The sequence below is a fragment of the Phycomyces blakesleeanus genome (assembly GCF_001638985.1).
Source record: "Phycomyces blakesleeanus NRRL 1555(-) unplaced genomic scaffold PHYBLscaffold_15, whole genome shotgun sequence".
Lineage (NCBI taxonomy): Eukaryota > Fungi > Mucoromycota > Mucoromycetes > Mucorales > Phycomycetaceae > Phycomyces > Phycomyces blakesleeanus.
In genome coordinates this window covers 1,124,976-1,142,497 of record NW_017265148.1, presented here as the reverse complement: position 1 = coordinate 1,142,497, position 17,522 = coordinate 1,124,976, and the positions used below count along the sequence as shown (strand labels likewise).

The 17,522-nt window shown below is 36.1% G+C and overlaps 6 protein-coding genes across 6 annotated transcripts; 1 reads left to right on the top strand and 5 right to left on the bottom strand.

Moving 5' to 3' along the window:
• Positions 1 to 937: 937 nt before the first annotated feature.
• Positions 938 to 3,165, top strand: PHYBLDRAFT_170445 (hypothetical protein; the record flags this gene model as incomplete). Its single annotated transcript, XM_018436352.1, has 9 exons — positions 938 to 1,059; positions 1,129 to 1,207; positions 1,262 to 1,379; positions 1,423 to 1,501; positions 1,975 to 2,206; positions 2,457 to 2,488; positions 2,932 to 2,936; positions 3,009 to 3,085; positions 3,139 to 3,165. 9 exons carry the CDS (start codon positions 938 to 940, stop codon positions 3,163 to 3,165), a joined length of 771 nt encoding a protein of 256 aa, XP_018289832.1.
• A 2,054-nt stretch (positions 3,166 to 5,219) lies between these two features.
• On the bottom strand, positions 5,220 to 6,556 carry PHYBLDRAFT_72725 (hypothetical protein; the record flags this gene model as incomplete). The annotated part of the gene is made up of 4 exons (XM_018442703.1): positions 5,220 to 5,677; positions 5,860 to 6,174; positions 6,233 to 6,367; positions 6,463 to 6,556. The coding sequence occupies 4 exons, from the start codon at positions 6,554 to 6,556 to the stop codon at positions 5,220 to 5,222; spliced, it is 1,002 nt and encodes a 333-aa protein (XP_018289831.1).
• A 1,240-nt stretch (positions 6,557 to 7,796) lies between these two features.
• Positions 7,797 to 8,612, bottom strand: PHYBLDRAFT_170444 (hypothetical protein; the record flags this gene model as incomplete). Its single annotated transcript, XM_018436351.1, has 1 exon — positions 7,797 to 8,612. One exon carries the CDS (start codon positions 8,610 to 8,612, stop codon positions 7,797 to 7,799), a length of 816 nt encoding a protein of 271 aa, XP_018289830.1.
• Positions 8,613 to 9,126: 514 nt separating this feature from the next.
• Positions 9,127 to 12,397, bottom strand: PHYBLDRAFT_170443 (hypothetical protein; the record flags this gene model as incomplete). The annotated part of the gene is made up of 5 exons (XM_018436350.1): positions 9,127 to 9,707; positions 9,774 to 10,763; positions 10,848 to 11,938; positions 12,001 to 12,183; positions 12,258 to 12,397. 5 exons carry the CDS (start codon positions 12,395 to 12,397, stop codon positions 9,127 to 9,129), a joined length of 2,985 nt encoding a protein of 994 aa, XP_018289829.1.
• Positions 12,398 to 14,203: 1,806 nt separating this feature from the next.
• PHYBLDRAFT_26485 (hypothetical protein) lies at positions 14,204 to 14,431 on the bottom strand (the record flags this gene model as incomplete). The annotated part of the gene is made up of 1 exon (XM_018439891.1): positions 14,204 to 14,431. The coding sequence occupies one exon, from the start codon at positions 14,429 to 14,431 to the stop codon at positions 14,204 to 14,206; it is 228 nt and encodes a 75-aa protein (XP_018289828.1).
• Positions 14,432 to 15,325: 894 nt separating this feature from the next.
• On the bottom strand, positions 15,326 to 16,429 carry PHYBLDRAFT_147550 (hypothetical protein; the record flags this gene model as incomplete). The annotated part of the gene is made up of 3 exons (XM_018431890.1): positions 15,326 to 15,810; positions 15,886 to 16,137; positions 16,198 to 16,429. The coding sequence occupies 3 exons, from the start codon at positions 16,427 to 16,429 to the stop codon at positions 15,326 to 15,328; spliced, it is 969 nt and encodes a 322-aa protein (XP_018289827.1).
• Between the last annotated feature and the right edge of the window lie 1,093 nt (positions 16,430 to 17,522).

Genomic DNA, 17,522 nt, shown 5'->3' with positions numbered 1-17,522 from the left:
TCATTTTATTCTATTTTTGACTTACAATGTCAGTGGCAGAAGGTGCTGTTTCTTCCTCAGAAAAGCTTCTGTTGTCCAGTTAACTCTGAAGGTAGTCAATCTTTGAATTCAATTCTTCTCTGGTAGAATTCAATTCCAGTTTGATAGTATCAATTTCCAGTTTGATAGTGTCCTGGTCTGCCTTCAAAGAGAGTATATCATTGTACATAGCTTGTAGTAAAGATATGATCTGGCTTTCTATGTTATTCATGTTAAGAGTTTAGTTTATGTAAGCAAAAAGATTGTAGTGAAAGGAAAATAGAGTGAAAAACTTTTCTGTCATTTATTATTAGTTTCATATTAATTAGTTTAGAGCATCTTCAGCAGTGAGAGAACTTTTAATTTATCTAAGTTAAACACCGCTATTTTAGCTAAAGAAAAGGTCAATTTTCCCAGCAGTTCGATTTATCTTTTTCTTTAAATAACTTTTATCTTCGTATTAAATTTAATAGGAAGATAAAGAAAAGGAACTGTCTTTTATATTTAGAGTGAATTTAATCGAACTGCTGGGAGGACAAACTTGAGCTAAATCTTTAAATTTAATGTAAAAGTGGAGATAAAGTGGACTGCTGAAGATGCTCTTAGCTTATTCATCTCAGTCAATATTAATTTTGACTTGCCGTAGCTGTATTGACAGCTAATATGCAATGTTTCAGATTCTGTTTCTGAGTTTATACTCATATTATCCATGTCATCATTATCTTGGAGCTATAAAGTCCACACAAAACTCAAAATTATTTAGCATAAAGGCATATCATTTAAAAGCCATTACTGATACTCATACATTTACTTCAAAGTGTTATTTTCAACCTTTAAAAATGTCCTCAATTACAAAGTGTAGTAGTTACAAGTGCAGATTCTGTAATACATTTTACAATAGCACAAGAAAAGTCAAGTTATGCAGATTCAGTGTATGAAAACCCGTTCTTCAAACATGCTTAATTTTGAGATTTCCCAACCCATTTCTGTCCCTGAGCAAACCAACATTGTATCAAACATTGTATCTGGATACACCTCCGAGTAAGTTTATGAAATACATATGCATTGTTAGAACAAGTGATGAATTATATTATTACCTTCATGAACAAGCAGAGAAAACACAGCCACAATTGATAACCAAACTGTGGATGCCTTCAATAATGGTGATAATAATAATAATCAGCCCATGGTAAGACATATATATATGAGAGTATTATACTAATTTACCTTTTTCTAATTAAAGCCCAATGTTGAATATGATCATATCATTAAAGAATTAGCTCCAATGGAAAACATTGAAAACAAAACCGCATCTTTGGTATATGACTTCAGTCAACGTCTTCCTACTTCTAATTACAATGGTACAAGGAACTTATAATTCATCAAAATAATAAAAAACTTTAGAATTTCTCATAAAAAATACGAAAATATTACCAATTATTCCAATGAGATTCGTGCCAGCTCTACAGATATCATGTATAGAGTATGTGCCTCTTATCTTGATATATATATGAATGAAATTGGTGTGGCTGCCACTAATAGTAGTGGATATGCCACTAATTTATTTTAATTAACCAATCAAATTGGTTCTAGAGTTTGGTAAAAATATTAAAAAAAGGTGAAAAAGATAAAGTTGTATTTAAGAGCGAAATAACATAATAGAAACGTCTTTTTTTTTACATATATATCATATAGAGAGTATAGCAACTTGATTTATTCATTTTTTATTTGAAATCGTAAAACTTTTTTTTTGTCTCATTGTCAAGATTGTTGTATTTTGACAATATCACTAATCAATGTGGCAGACCAACTATCTTTTCTACTAATTTACCAAAAGTATGCGATTTAAATTGATTTTTTTTATATTTTATTTTGCTCAAATTTTTACTTTACATTTATTTTTCCCTTTCATCGTAAATGAACATCATCTTGAAGTTATTTTTTATTGCTTGTGAGAGGAGTAAAGCATATACCTGCTACGATGACAGAGGCTTGTGTTGACTTTATCCCAACAAGAACAAATAAGATACCGAGTGCAACTGCAAGGATAAATGCACTGATCAACTATCTGTGGAAAAAGAAACAGGAGACGTATATCAGCGTATTCTTAGAAGAGCAAAAGCTCATTCAACTGCAGTTCTACATGTATACAAGGCAATGCCAACATATTATGCGTGAAGACGGCATTGTAGAGACGAACTGAGGAAGATTGAGTAGTCAACAAAAGTTGTACTACTCCTTGAGACTCGAGGAGTTAATTTAGAAATACCAATTTGTTTTACATAAATTCAGAGGTCAATGAGTTGCTGTTCTTCTCCTTCAAGAAGTGATGAAGGCTGAACACCAAATGGAGAAGTGACAAATCATACATATTAAATTTAGTATCATGCAAGATATTTCAATAATACTTTTCTTTATTAAAAAATATGCTGGCAAAGTTAAGCAGAGAAGTTCAAGGAGAAGAGTTGAGGTATGTATAGATTGTTCAAATGTAAAACTTAATACACTGACTAAACTATATTTTTAAAAGTAGCCTTGGTGAGGCAGAAAGTAGTGTGGCAGCCTCACCACCAAGAAGAAACATGCGGAGCCATCGAATTTATTTATTTTTTGAATTCCCTGTTATTTCCGTCTTCCAGAACAACAACAAAAAATTCTCTTAACAATCTCTCTTTTTTTAATGAATGACAAATCTACTCATTTCCTCTACTTTCTTCCATTACTTTTCCTGTAATCACATTCAAACAACATGCACCACTCAAAATTTAAGACACTCTTGATATAAAATCACTACAATTGTGTTTTGATTTTTAAAAAAAGACTAATGCAACTAGAAAAACACATTTTTTTGCAGTTTTTTTTTTCAAGCAGCTACTATATAATAAACTCTCGACTTCCTTTCACAAAATACAGCCAATGTAAGTTACAGTCTTACTAAAGTGATATTGTATAGGGTATACTAAACAATCTGGCTAGCTATCAATGAGTAGGTGCATCTAATTACTTGGGGCTTGTGCTGCAGTATGGTAGCTACCGGACAATCTTTGAATGCAAACAAATTATAAGGGTAAGCTTACTAGGCCATGTGTATTTACTTTGTATATTAACTTATTTTTGTAGACTTCGTCTTTAATCACAATTACTTGAAGCTGTTAATGAATATACTTGAGGTAATTACAAAAAAAGACACTTTTAAGTACATATATTCATAGTATTCTTTACTTTAGCTTTACACAACACTGAAATAGGATTGCTTGAACGTTCTTTTAATAGAAAAGCATCAACAATTATAATTCATAATGAAGAATCCTGTCATCTATAGCTGATATATCTAAAGATATGTATTACTTGTATAACTAATATATGAGTTAGTATATGTACAAGTTATATTGCTAGTATTATTATTAAGCTTGTATATGAATATGCATCATTATATGCCATGTGAAAGACATAGCATACTATATATTTTATTGTATAGTCCATTGTATAGTATATCGCATAGTACATTGTATAGTACATTATGTAATACATCATATAGTACATTGTACAGCCAATTGTATACTTCTCTTGTATATTTCTATTGTATATCCTACTGCGCAGCAAGCGTATGAATAAAAATAAAATCCACCAATTTTACCACCAATTTTTCCATATATGAATTTACTACCATACTTTTACTACCAATCTGTTTGAAACTAAGCCAATCAAACATGCTGCTTTACTATTCAGTAAATTAGTGGCAATACCACTATGATTAGTGGCAAGCATAGCCCATTTACCACCAATTTCCCCTGCTTTAGCATAGTGTGGTCAGCCACCAAATTTCATGCAAATTAGTAGTATTGCCACACCAATTTCATTCATAGTAGCTACTAAGAGCATCCACAGCGGTCTGTGTAAATGGGCAACGTTGGTGAAACGAAGACAGAGGATGTGGTTATAGGCTTTCTAGCCGCGCTTTTATTATCAGATTATAATAAATAAAGTTTTTTCTACTATACTCCTCTACTTTATACCTTTCTTGTAAGCACCAAGCTTTTGGCGAGCTAATTATTGGTGGCAAGAGGAGGGAACATATAATTGTAACTAATTAACTTAATATACATAATAATAAAATAATAAAATAAATGTTTGGAAATAAATTTCGTTTGTCTAAAATAAACTGTTCAGGAACTTCTTCCAATTTGAACCTGGGCGGGTAGCCACCGCATCCTCTGTCTTCGTTTCACCAATGTTGCCATTGTGTGTTGTTCCTTACACAATTGCTGTTGGCTCCACTCCGACTTTGGATGTGGTTTCGTTTTCGGTAACCTCGCCAAGAAGATTTTCAGTGATGTCTCTCCCACGGGCATGTTGGTCTGCTGGTCTGAAGTAATATCTTTCAAATGTGTTGCTGTTCAAACTCCAGTTGGCATGCATCTTCACTTCTTGTACAGAAGCTCCCTTAATTACGGCTTTTGTACTGGACGCCGACCAGAGAGAGTGTGGCCCAAATATCTGTGTGTCAACGCCTCCATCTACCATCATCTTTTTGATCCAGTTTTCTATAGTCTTCAGGCTAGCAGGTTGACAAGAACTCTGCCCTTCAAGGATATTTGCCAGGAAAAGGTGATGATCCTCTAGCAAATATCCTTGCATCTCCTTCGTCTTCTGGTAGAATTCCCACAAGGTGATCACAGGACAGGTTTGTGAGTCCGCAACCGTCCTCAGTTTTGACATCTTTGCGGCAATCTCCTTTGGTTGTCTAGCAATGAAAGATACTCCCTGTGGACGCGAAGGATTCTTTTTATCAACCATGAAATGAACATCTCAGAACTGAAGATTTCCTAGGTCTGATCTTGGTCTCCACATCGTAGCTACTGCCAACAACAATATAGTTTTCTGTTGTGATTTATCCAATGTGAGTAATGGTGTTGGACCCCAACTCTCAACATAATGTACAATTTGTATTGGATCATATATCTCTTTAGAATGGTTTGGTAGTCTTACAGTTGATCGTCGTTTTGCAAGAAAAATTGTACTAGTAATTGGTGTGATGCAATAGGTGGTTTCGTCGGGTGTATCACTTTGTATACTGAAGCAATGGCAGATCTGCTAGTATTGAGTATTGCTGCGGTAAACTCACTTAATTCCACTAAGTACTCGACAATATTCTTGGCGTTGTACTCTAGGGGGTTATATTTTCTTATTGGGTCTCTGCATCATCGGACCCATTTCATCCAAAGGTTATCATAACTCTTGTGTGTTGATGAACGGTTAGCGCCTCGAATGTAGGTTGCTACTTTTTCATTAATCTCCTGTCTGACTTGATATTCCCTGATAATTGCCATGCGGTCAAATTCCACGAATTGTGCAGTGGTATTGGTATTGATGTTGACACAATTTGTTGTAGAATCATCGGCCACCAGTACTGGCTTGACCAATCTGGTGTTATCATCACTGATGTCTTCACTCGATCTTCTTTCAATTTCTGTATCACTCGTGGGATCAACTGCCATGGGGGGTGTAAGTAAAGTCCTGTTTTCGGCCAACGTTGTTGAAATACATTGGTCACTAGAGCGTCGGGATCCAGCAGGTAACTCCAAAAATCTTTTAGTCGTGTATTTGCTCGGGAGGCAAATGTGTCTATCGTCATTGGTCCCCACAACCCTTGCAACATCTGAAACCACCTGTGTGGTAGCGTCCACTCATACACTGGCTTGTTCTTGCTGCTCAGCTGATCTGCTCATATGTTCTGAAGACCTGCTATATGATGATATCTCACCTTGAGATTGCACTAATTCGTAACCGCTTGGATTTCCAGAGCCAAACCTTGTAGAATAAGTGATGCTGCTCCTCTACATTTCTTGGCATACTTCAAAGCTGTTGTGTTGTCCGAAAAGATTTGGATGATGCAATTTTTGTATTTTTGGGCGTGAAGTTGGAGTGCAAAGAGGATCATCTTCAATTCTCTCACGTTGATCGACATTTCTTTTTCTTCATCTGTCCAGTATCCTGCTGTTTCTACCATTGAAGATGTGACTCCCCAACCTGAATCCAATGCATCGACATGAATCATGACAGCTGGTTCCTTCATTACACTGTTTGTTCGTGTAGTTATCATCAATCCGTTTTTCGCCTGGCTTTGTGTCATCCACCAATTCAACTCCTTCATTGCTAGCAACGATATCATAGATGGTTTGTCCCACTTGTGTTGGTAGTGTTGCAGGCTCACTGCAAAATCGCATTATAAATACCTGATATGAAGTAGTGCTTCCCCTATGGCCGGAATCATAGCTGTCATCTTCCCCAGCATCCCTGCAATCCACCTGTATGATTATGGTCTCATTTGTTGATTCTGCTGTAATTGCTTTATACGGAAAAAAACGTTTGTTCATCTTTGTCTGTGGTACTGTTATCTTCATTTTCTTTGTACTGAGTGTGACACATTGCAGATATATTTACATTTTCGGCTGGCCCAAACATATCTAATATCTCTAAATCTTTTTGTATCAATTATGTAAACCAATTGATTAAGTAATGATTTTGGGAAGAGCATGATTGTTACAACTGGCGCAGCAATCAATTGAAAATTATAAGGATTGTAACAATGAGCCCCAACAATGACTATCTACCTCTATTTCTCTCTCTTATTTTTTATAAAGCATAGTTTATCCCAACCTCTTAGTAATAGCTTACTAATTATACTATTTTATTTATTATTGAAATATCTATATAAACATCAAAAGATGAAAGTAATAAAGAACATCCTTACACATCACTTCTATTTTCTTTTTATCTTTAAGAGAACAAGCTGCCAATTGCCTATATTAGGGCCAAGGATTTGTTAGAGAAGATTGATACATATTCCTTTTTTGGCTATTAATTGTTTGGGTCACTTCTTTACACAAACCAACACAGCCCGTCTCAAATGTAAACCCAAGGAAATCCTGAACATTCTTTGGTTAGAAATAGCTCTTCTGGTAATTGATAATAAATCCTAAGTTTGTCAATTGCTCAAGTACTTGTTTGTTGTGATCTTTCATCTCGTCCTTGGTTCTGGCTAATATGCAAATATCGTCCAAGTAATAGACCAAGTGTATCCCCTTCTGATGGAGCGGCTCCAAAGCGAATTGCATCAGTTTTGAAAACAATCTTGGTGCCACACTCAGTCCAAATGCTAGTGAACGGTATTGATATATATCGTTTCCTGGTATCTGAAAGAGAGATATTTCCACGATTCTGGATGAATTGGTACCACTACATAAACATCCTTGAAATCGATTTTGGTTAGTAAATCTTGCTCTTCTATCAATTCCCTCAATGCAGAGACTCCCTCCATCTTGAAATGTTGGCATTGGATAAATTGGTTTATCCTTTGACAATTTAAAATCAGTCGAATCTTGGTCGGCTCCTTGATGCTGAAGAACTGAGAAAGAAATTTGTCATCCTGGGTTGGTGACTGTTCGATGACCTGTGAGGTGAGAAACTTGCTGACTGCCTTGTCCACAGCATGTTGATCTGTCGTGGTAAGTTAAAATGGTCTTTCTAGCCATGGAATTGGTTTCGAGTGGAATTGGATTTGATATCCCTGGCTTATAACTGACAAGGGCCATTGGTAATTGGTGAGTTTCTTCCAGTTGGGAAAGAAGTGTTGGAGTCGACTCCCTGGTGGTATCCCATCCTCCGGAATTACATAGTGGTTGTTGTTTTTTTTTGCGGTTTTTGTATTTTCTCTTGTTTTTCTTGACATTTCTTCAAATTTTTTGATTGTTGATTGAACATAGGGAGGGGCCTGTTCAATTGCCTGGGGATGGGTTGGATTGGGCATTGTGATTGGCAATGTGTTGCTGGGTCAGATTCGATAGTTCTTGTCCCCTGCCCCAACTAAAATTTCCTCTTTGTTCACCAGTGTATCCACGGCCCCTGAATCTATTTCGTCCTGTGGTACCTCTGTTGTTTCCGAATCCTCCAAACTGACGTGCTGTGGCATTCTTGATGACAGCTTCATCAAAATGGGTTTGTTGGATCCTTTCCACAAGGTTGGCAGAGAAAACCAGATCTTTGTCTTGTTCATCTTTGTCTTCCAGATATCTTAGGCTTTCTGGGAGGTGGAGAGCTTGGGTGATGATGTCTTTGGCATCGTTTTCCAATTCTTTGCTTATAGCAAAACTATAGACGGATAGATGTCTAGTTTTTTCCAAGACTGTGCGTATATTGCTTTTGTTTCCTCCTTCTTCAATAAGGTGTTCGAAATCTTGATAAATTTTGGTGGCACTTCTTCCAGCTGTGCGTAACCTGTCACTAGCTTTGTTGATAGAGGTAACCATCTGGACAGCATCAACTTGGTACCACTTGAGTTCAGGGATGTACAATTTGTTGACAGCCTCTGACTTTGTCCAGGCTCTACCATCATACTTGATGGTGTCTTGGGCAAATTTCTTAAGCTTGTTCTTGAGCTCAATATGGAGAGAGTTTGCCACGTCTTTGAGGATTGCTTTGGGGAGATCCTGTTGGTCTGATCTATCTTGTTGCAGTTCTTGCTCTCGGAGTCTTTTGCTGAGAGTGAGTAATTCTTGAATCTGTTCTGGAGATATTTCATTGATACTAGTCATAGTTTTTCTACAGTGCGCAGCTTAGAAAGGTATAAAGTAGAGGAGTATAGTAGAAAAAACTTTATTTATTATAATCTGAGAATAAAAGCACAACTAGAAAGCCTATAACCACATCCGAAGTCGGAGTGGAGTCAACAGCAATTGTGTTAGGAATGACACACGATTTAATAAGAATGTTAATTTAGATAGGAAATTTAGATTTTTCATCCCCAGAGGATTGCTTACACACCTACTGACATTTCTTTCATTTATGGTAATTTCTAACAGTACAGCTGTTTCTATTGGTTTAGAGTTCCAATTTTAAGTTGAACCTGTTAAGGCTCAGATTTGGGTGTACGAATTTGATATAAATGAGCCAAAAGTGGATTAGTGTAATGTTTTAAGTGTCATGATAAAATTTTAGATGGTACAAAAATCTGAAATGAGGGGAGATGCGAAGAGAGCTGGAAAAGAAGAGATTTTATTGGACGAACCCCATTGGGAAAAATACTTTTTTTTTGATAAGTCATTTTCTTTAATAGATTTTTGCAATGTTCATCAACATCCACCAGAACATGCCGAATTTTGCAATGTTGAGGAACTTTTGGTTATTGGAAGACCCGACGGACAAGTGAATATCAACAGCCTGAATGATATTGATGTCATCTTTGTTGACTTCAACCAGGCCTCCAAGGGGCAGAACCACAATGTTGTTATAATTGTCCATAACCACGGCTGGGGTATAGATGCAATTTACATTGCTGTTCGGAACAATTTGGTACTTTTGCATAAAGAATGCCTTCCTCATTCTGTCTGCAGAGTCTCTTGCTTGAACGATCTTTACCTGACCAAGGAATAATTGACCATTTGATTGAAAAACACCTGCAAGTGTATCACACAAAGTGGGAGTTGACAACCCGGAATTGTCACTGTTGACACAAGAACCAAAGAAATGGAGATAAAAGCCTGGGAAATTGACAGGGGCCAGCTTGACAAAATCACCAATTGAACTTCTCACAGATCTTGTTCCATTACCAGCTGGTTTCTCTACGACATACAATCCTCCATTACAAAGATGCCGACAGATGAATTGCTTGCTGAATCTTGTAGCGACGTCTCAAGAGGTGGAATGGCAGTTGGTCTTGAATAAATGTTTGCGGATGAACTTATTGAACTGTTCACCGTTTTCAGTTTCGTATTGCAGCACGGAACCGAAACAAACAATGTCGTCAGTGATATAATGCAGAAGGTAGACCTTTGGCTTGAACGTGAAGTCTTGCTTAGAAAATCCTTTTTGGAGAATCTGGACATCCAGTTGAAAAATCAGATCTGTTACATCAGTGACAGCATGTTTTATCTGGGCAATATAGTAGTCGAAGCACCAGTCGACTCCACGCATGTACACCAAAGACGACAGGCGGCCTAATGCATGCAAGGCTTTAATGAACAAACTTGCCAATGGTTTGTCACTAAAGAGCTTGCTCATAATTCCAGGCAGGACTTGAATCAATTCCTTGAAATCGCATCCAACAAACGAACCAGTGTGGCAAAACTTGTTCCTGAATGTTCGGCTGTAACTCTTACAAGACTTGTAAGAGTTTAGAGCTTCCTGGAGTCTCCCCTTTTCACTTGTAGTCAGCATCTTCTGTTTCCAGAGAAAAGTCATCAAGTATTTCGTCAGGCCAAGAGGAATAATGTGGAGAATTTTGACAGGCATGTCTTTGGTAGGGTCAAAGGCTTCGAGTCTAAGAAATTCCTCACTTCCATTCTTGATATAACTCAATTCGCACCCATTGAGATATAGCTCTGACTGGGAATCGGCATTGGCAAAGGCACACAAGAAATCCCTCATTCTTTCTTCTGACCCATGGTGGTCAACTGGAGAATATGGTGGAGCGTCAGGGATGGAACCCTGTTCAATACGAGGCGAAGGTATGAGGCATTTTCGGCAAAACTTTTTGGCAGATGTTCCCTTATGCATGGCAAGCTGAGATTGACGAGGGTTGTCACCCATAAAGAGCAACAGGGGCGCAACGATGAGAACTACTTCACCATGATCCTCAGAATACATCTCAATACCTTTCTCCAGTCTAACGAGGTCATCAACGATAGGGGGCAACATCTCAACGGCATTCAGTGTATGATTCGAGGTACAAATGAAAAGAGCATTTTCTCATTTGTTTCTCATCTCAAGTGGCAACACAGCAAAGTACATTAAGTAACTGTCATACTTGTTGTACTGATTTGTTGAATTACCGGAGGTATCGTCGGAATAGAGATTAAGTGGGCAGACAACTACTTTCATCAAACCAGAGCCTGGAAGTCTTCTCTTGAATTCTTCAACATGGGATTTGTTGAGCCACAAGTCAGATTGAACACCAGTAAGAGCATAGGTGACAATTTCGGCAGGGCAATAAGAAACAGAGAAACCACATCTGAGGAAAAGATCACTGTCTTTTTGAACAGTAGACATAATCCTATCAACTTCAATGGTATACTTCAGGGTAGAGACAGCAAAGTTTGTAGAGTTTCCAAACCGCAGGAAGTGTGTATCATCAGGATGGTTCAGCCGAGGATCATGGCCACCATAAACCTGGAACGCATTGGCAAGTATGGATCCATCCTTGGTGAAGAACTTCTCAAGGAGATACCGGTTCGGGGAGCCTTGGACTTTGACAACATCACCCACCCAGTAGTCCATTCCGTTTGAAGTGATCATTGGGTGCTGGAGCAATGGGTTCTCCTTCCACTTTTTGCCTTGGTTGAGATTCAACCGCTGGTTTTCCATGAAGTCAGGAAGGGCCAAGATTTGAGATGATTTTCTGGGGCATGTCATGGTAAACTTGATGTAATCGGATGGTTTGTTCATCCAAAGTACATTTCGTTCATTGTCTTGGTTCACAACATCGAAACTGGCAGTAGGAAAAACAGGGATCTGGTTCTTTTTCTGCTTGTGATAGTTAATCACAGCATTTCGTGTTGGAAAATCCAGTGCTACTCCAGATTCTTCACGGATGTCTAAGACCATCTTCATGGCAAACATGATCTTCTTGATAGATCTTTCTGAGGCAAGATCTTCATCGCTGTAGAAGAGAGCATGTAAGATAAACTCTACTTTCGATTTAAATGGACGGGTGGGTCCAGTAAAAATGTCAGCAAAGTCATTGGGCCGGTACAATGTCTGTCTGCTGCTGTCTTCGTTCGAGTAGGCATTCATGGCATGAGAAAGAGATTGGAAGGTTCTCATTTCTGCAGCCATTCTAGCAATATAATCCTGGCTATCATATTCTACTCTGGTGTCCGTGTCTTCGTCATCAGTAGTCTCATCATAGTCATCTGATGAATCACTGTTCAGCAAAAAAAACAGGTTATTATCTATTTCAATATTGCATTACTAATTTTTACTTACAATAGAATGTGATCATCACTATATTCGTCTTCGTCAGAGATTTCATGGCCATATGTGTCCTGAGGGTTTTCAATAACAAATTCCATTGGGGCAGGTCCATTATTACTGTTCAGGTTGGTAGTGGCAGTGGTAGTGGCAGTGGCAGTGCTTGCAGAAGAAGAAGGGCCATCAAACATAGCAGGTCTAATGTTAACGTATGCTCAATTTCAGCTTTACATTACATAGTATTTTTCATCCTACTTTTAGGATTAACTTACCTTCTTTTTAGAAGTTTCTCATACTCCCCCATTTCATTTGGATGTTTTTTTGTATAATGTCTTCTGAGGCCTTGCAAGGACTCTAACACTCTTTCGGTTTCACAGACGGTGCACACAAATGTTCGGTTGTCTGTAGCCATTGGTGTGAGGAATGTGTTCCTCTTTGTTGTGAAGTGATTTTCCATATTTAAAAATCTTTGGAACGAAAGATGTAGAAAAACGTAAACTAATTCGAGGTACCATATCTTTAATCATGCAAAAAATGACTGCTAAAAAAATCATGTGAAATAATGTGAGCTAATTTTTTTTGTTTACTTGTTTTCTTCTTTTTCTTTTTTTTCTCATAACTGAAAGGTAAGTTTCAAGCATAATCTAACAAGATGATAGCGCCCATCATATCAAACATCCTCAGTAAGTAATATATTTATTATGCCCTACTTCATATTGATACTAATATATTTTTTTTATTAGATTCTATGGAGATTCCAACATGAGATTGTATTAGGAAGTTACTTCAAACTATGCCAAGCTGTCTGTCGTAGTATTATAAGGTATCTACTCCTAACATAACTAAACAAGCAGTCTTTTCCTTTACTTTTGTTAATAATTTTACCCTCATCTCTTTAGGTAAGTCTCATATATCACTGTCTGTCTAGTATAAAAAGGCAATTTACCATATTTTTTACTTCAAAGGTCATAACACTAATACTTTGTTTCTGTTTAATAGTCGTTCTTCTTTACTTTTACCATGTCTATCTCCCAATCTATTTCATAAGAGAGGCTGCTACACTAGACTAGCTACTAGTATATAGAACACGTAATCCTAGCACTATTTTTATTGAAACCAAAATAAAAACATATTTTTGAAACATTTTTTTTGAAACACATTTTTTGAAACCCTATAATTGCAATTATTGGACCCCCCATTTTTCAGATTTTTTGTATCCATCCTTTTTTCCATTCACAGTAAATTCGAGCAGACACTTCATATTCCGCTTTAGGAAATTTTAGTCAGGCCAACTTTAAATCTAGCTTGGACATTGAGTTTAAAAAAATCTCAGTGGGTGTATACACCACATCAGATTTTTGTGTAACATTTTTTGACTCCCAGCTGGGAGTAAACTACTTCCATTTTGGGAAGAGTAACAATTTGAGCTTCTGGTCAAAAGAATTGCAAAATTAAAAAAATTGTCTGGTAAAATTTGATTTTATTTATTTTTGTGGGTTGAAAATATTGGGGGTAGATAATTTTAGGCTTCCCATACCAGCCCTGCTATAGCTGCTACTGTAGGGTAGGCATGCTTGCACTAGCAGCTAGAAATATTTAATAGCTACTCTGAAAATATTTTCAGAAACAAAACAAATAGAATTTTAAAAAGCCCAATTACATGTTTGAAACCAGAAACCGCATCAATGCTTTTAAAATAAAAGGAAAGAAGTTATTGGAAGGACAAGTGCCAAATCTGTGTGAAAATGTCAAACCTACAAAAAAACAAAGGTCATTAATACACGGATTTTTCGATGAAAATTACTATTTTTAAACGACTTACCACATATTAATTGAATCTAAAACAAACAAAAACAAAAACAAAAACAAAAACAAAAACAAAACAAAGCAAAAAAAAAAGATGACATATGTTTATGCTACAGACTTCTGACAGAATATTTGGTCATTTTTAACCCCTGCCAAGACTCTTCAACTTATATTGTAGCTTTAAATTTATGATAAAAGATAGTAAAGTTCTATAAATCTCTGGTACTCTCACAGATAACTGTATAAGATGTAATAGATAAATTAAAAAAAAATTGAAAAAGCTTTAATAAGAGATTGGTCTAAATTTACGCATCTTAAGTTCAGATAGACGATTTTGCATATTAAGACAAAACGTCATACAAGTCTCTATGCTAATTGCTTTCCACGTTTCTTGCAAAGCATTTTCCAATTGTCACAATGTGATAGGCTGAGGTCGTCTTGCGCGGATTTTGTTATCAAGAAGACCCCAGATATTTTCAATTGGACTCAAGTCCAGACTGTTAGGAGGCCACTCCAAAATCTTCAATCCAAGATCTTTCTTGAACTTTTCTGCCAAGGTAGTCTTATGATAACTTGCATTATCTTCTTGATAAAGGTAGTCTCCCTTTTCTACATTAGGAAGACTTTGGTAGAAGGGCATGAATTCCTTCTCCAGAACTTCATTGTACAATGGGGCATTCATGTTACCCTTAAGCATAACCAATGGTCCAACTCCTCCAGACCAAATACATCCCCAAAGCGATACAGAACCTCCATTTCCTGGAACCTTTGGAGTCAAGCAGTCTGGATGATATTTCTCTCCTGGTTCCCGCCATACATGACTACAACCATTTTTCTTGAAAAGGGTAAAGGTTGCTTCGTCTGTCCAAATGACAGTATCCCACTGTTTTTTCCAACCTTTTATTTTTCTATACCAAGCACGACGTTTGGCAATGTGCTCCTTAGTTAGAAGAGGCTTTGATTTGGTTACACGGTAGGCTAGATTCATCTTGTGCAACGTTCGGCTGATAGTTTTTGTACTGACTTTTTTTCCAGTCTTTTTCTTAATCAAGTCTGCCATCTCAACCAAGTTTTGATGGCGATCCCGTTTGACATTCAAGAAGAGATGTCTTTTATCTCTAGCAGTTAATTTAGAAGGTCTTCCTGTTGGCTTCTTATTAGTAGCAGATCCGGTTTTGTTGTATTTTTTTATGATACGCGTGACAGTAGTTCTTGATATTCCCTTTTTCCTTGCAATGTCAGAAATCTTTATGCCATCTTCATGAAGTCCAATTAAGATTCCTTTTTCAACTTCTGAAAGCCTTTCAAATGGCTTGTGAGGTTTACTGCTTCGTTGTCTAGGCATTATATTAAAAAGATTTTATTGAATTTAGCAGATTGAGTAAAGTGAAGTGTAAGGGTGTATTATGAAATAAATAGCGGAAATATAAAACGACCAAATTTTCTGTTCCGTGACTATATATCTAAGTATTTTATTAGTAACTTTTTTTAAAAAAAATGTAATAATAATAATAAATAGTAATAAATTAATTAATTATCTGGTGGATGGGTCTAGGTTGAATATTATGCAATGGATGATGGTATATGAGTTTTTATCTTTCTTTTGATTGACAAACCCATTAGTATAAAGCCTAATGACAATATCATTGGGATTGGAGAACAGGCCCTGCTGCACCAACTGCTTGTGATTGTCACCATCAAAAATGTTGGTTAGCTGACCAGCTACAGATTCCCAGTTTGCTCTGTAACAGAGGAGTTCTCTTGTGGCTGGATCTGCCAACATTTGAGAAAGCATATCTCCAACTGACATAAGTTTCATACTGGCGGCTGGTGTCTGACTTTGATCGGGATCAGTCTTGTATTGTGGTTTGCCGCAGTCAACACAAGATTCCTGGTCGTCATTAATGCCATACAATCGACAACCACTAGAGCAGACATCATACTCATGGCCCTTGACACTTGACTTTGACTTGAGCAAAGCATCAACAGTTTTGCTATGACTGATCTTAGCCTTAGGCTCTAAAAAAAACGATATCACTACATGTTAATGATCTGGAATTAAAGTACAAGGTAACAGAAAATATAATATTTTACCCATCATTATATTGTCATGGTCTCGGATGACAGTGTTTATAAATTGAACAATGTCTCTATATGCTGCTTTAGCAATTCTATGCTGTAGCATCAATTGAGACAGATGAATACTCATCAACTCGGCCTTGGTAAAAGTATTTGTACTGATTTGGCTGCTGTTGTAAATGTGAGCTTCACCCTCATTGTCCTCAAAATTACATGCGCACTTATATGAAATAGTATTATCAAGCTCCATAGACTCCATAGTATATTCTGTAATATATTATTTAATAATTGGAAAATAAATAATACAATTACAGCTCTTTTCATTACCTGAATTGCTAACAGATTTATCTTCATTACTAGTATCATTTTTGTCATGGTACATGTCAACATCATCTAGAATAGACTGGTCAATTTCAGTCATTGTTGCTGAATCTCCTCTATGAATTCTCTTGTGGTTTTGCAGCTTCTGGTAGTTATCAAAAAACAAGATACATTGATCATATTGGTATTGTTGTGTAGATATTCTATCTCTCTGCTGGCTGGTGTTGGAAGAAGACATATTAGTTGGTTTGGTATGTATGTAATATATAAAATAAAGCTGCGAAGAGGATTTTGGTGCTATTCATTAAATGTAAAAGACATCTTTATATACTCTTTATTTTTTAACCAAAATGCTTGCGGCTCTTTTTCTTTTTCTCTCTCATAGTGATGATATAGCAATGATTACAGTAATGTCAATGCTAGGTGAAACACCTGTCAGTAAATAATTCCTGTGGTTGGAAAGATTCTTCTTCATTAATAATTATGATGTAAGTTAAAATACTTCTTGGTTGACAAGGGGGTACCATTAAAAGAGCACTGGTGAAACAGACACGTACTCTTTACTTGTGAGCAATTAGATATTCTTTGGACTTTATAAAGAGGTATATGTATATTTAGGATAATTAACGACCAAATAATTTATGTTTTTTTTAAATAAATTATCAATTACTCTCTAATACCAAAGGCAAAGAAAAACAGCCTTCTAATAAGTAACAGTTAAAAAAAAGTAGTACTGTCTAAACACATTGGTAGAAAAGACATATTTATATTATCTGTGTTGTACTAATAGTATTTTTGAGATAGTAAATATATATTTAGCTAATAGCATTATTTTCTTGTTTATGTATAAAACTTAAAGAAATAGATATAGATAATGAGGGCTATAGTCTGATACTCTTTTACTGACATCATCAAGATAAGCACTACTGATCAAAAGGGATGTTAATTGAAAGTGCCAATGTGAGTTAAAGCATATCTTTTTCAAAAATATACGGTTTCAGTCAAAAATGCCCCTTGGTAAATAATAGTAATGACAGTTAAAATTATTTTTATCTTTGATGACAGCATCAATCAAAACGCGTTTTAGTTGATAATGATAATAAGTATGATATGGGCTTGAGTATCATAACATTTACTTTAATATTGATAAAAAGGGGCTAATTAACTATATGATGTTCAGATGTTATATAGCTACTGTAGAGTATACTTAAAGTTATAATTTTAACTGGTACAGGGTTTTGTCATCGAGAACTTTAATCAAATTTCATGCTATATCTGCAATATATATAGAGTTATATTATTATATCATATACTTTAAAACGTTTAATATG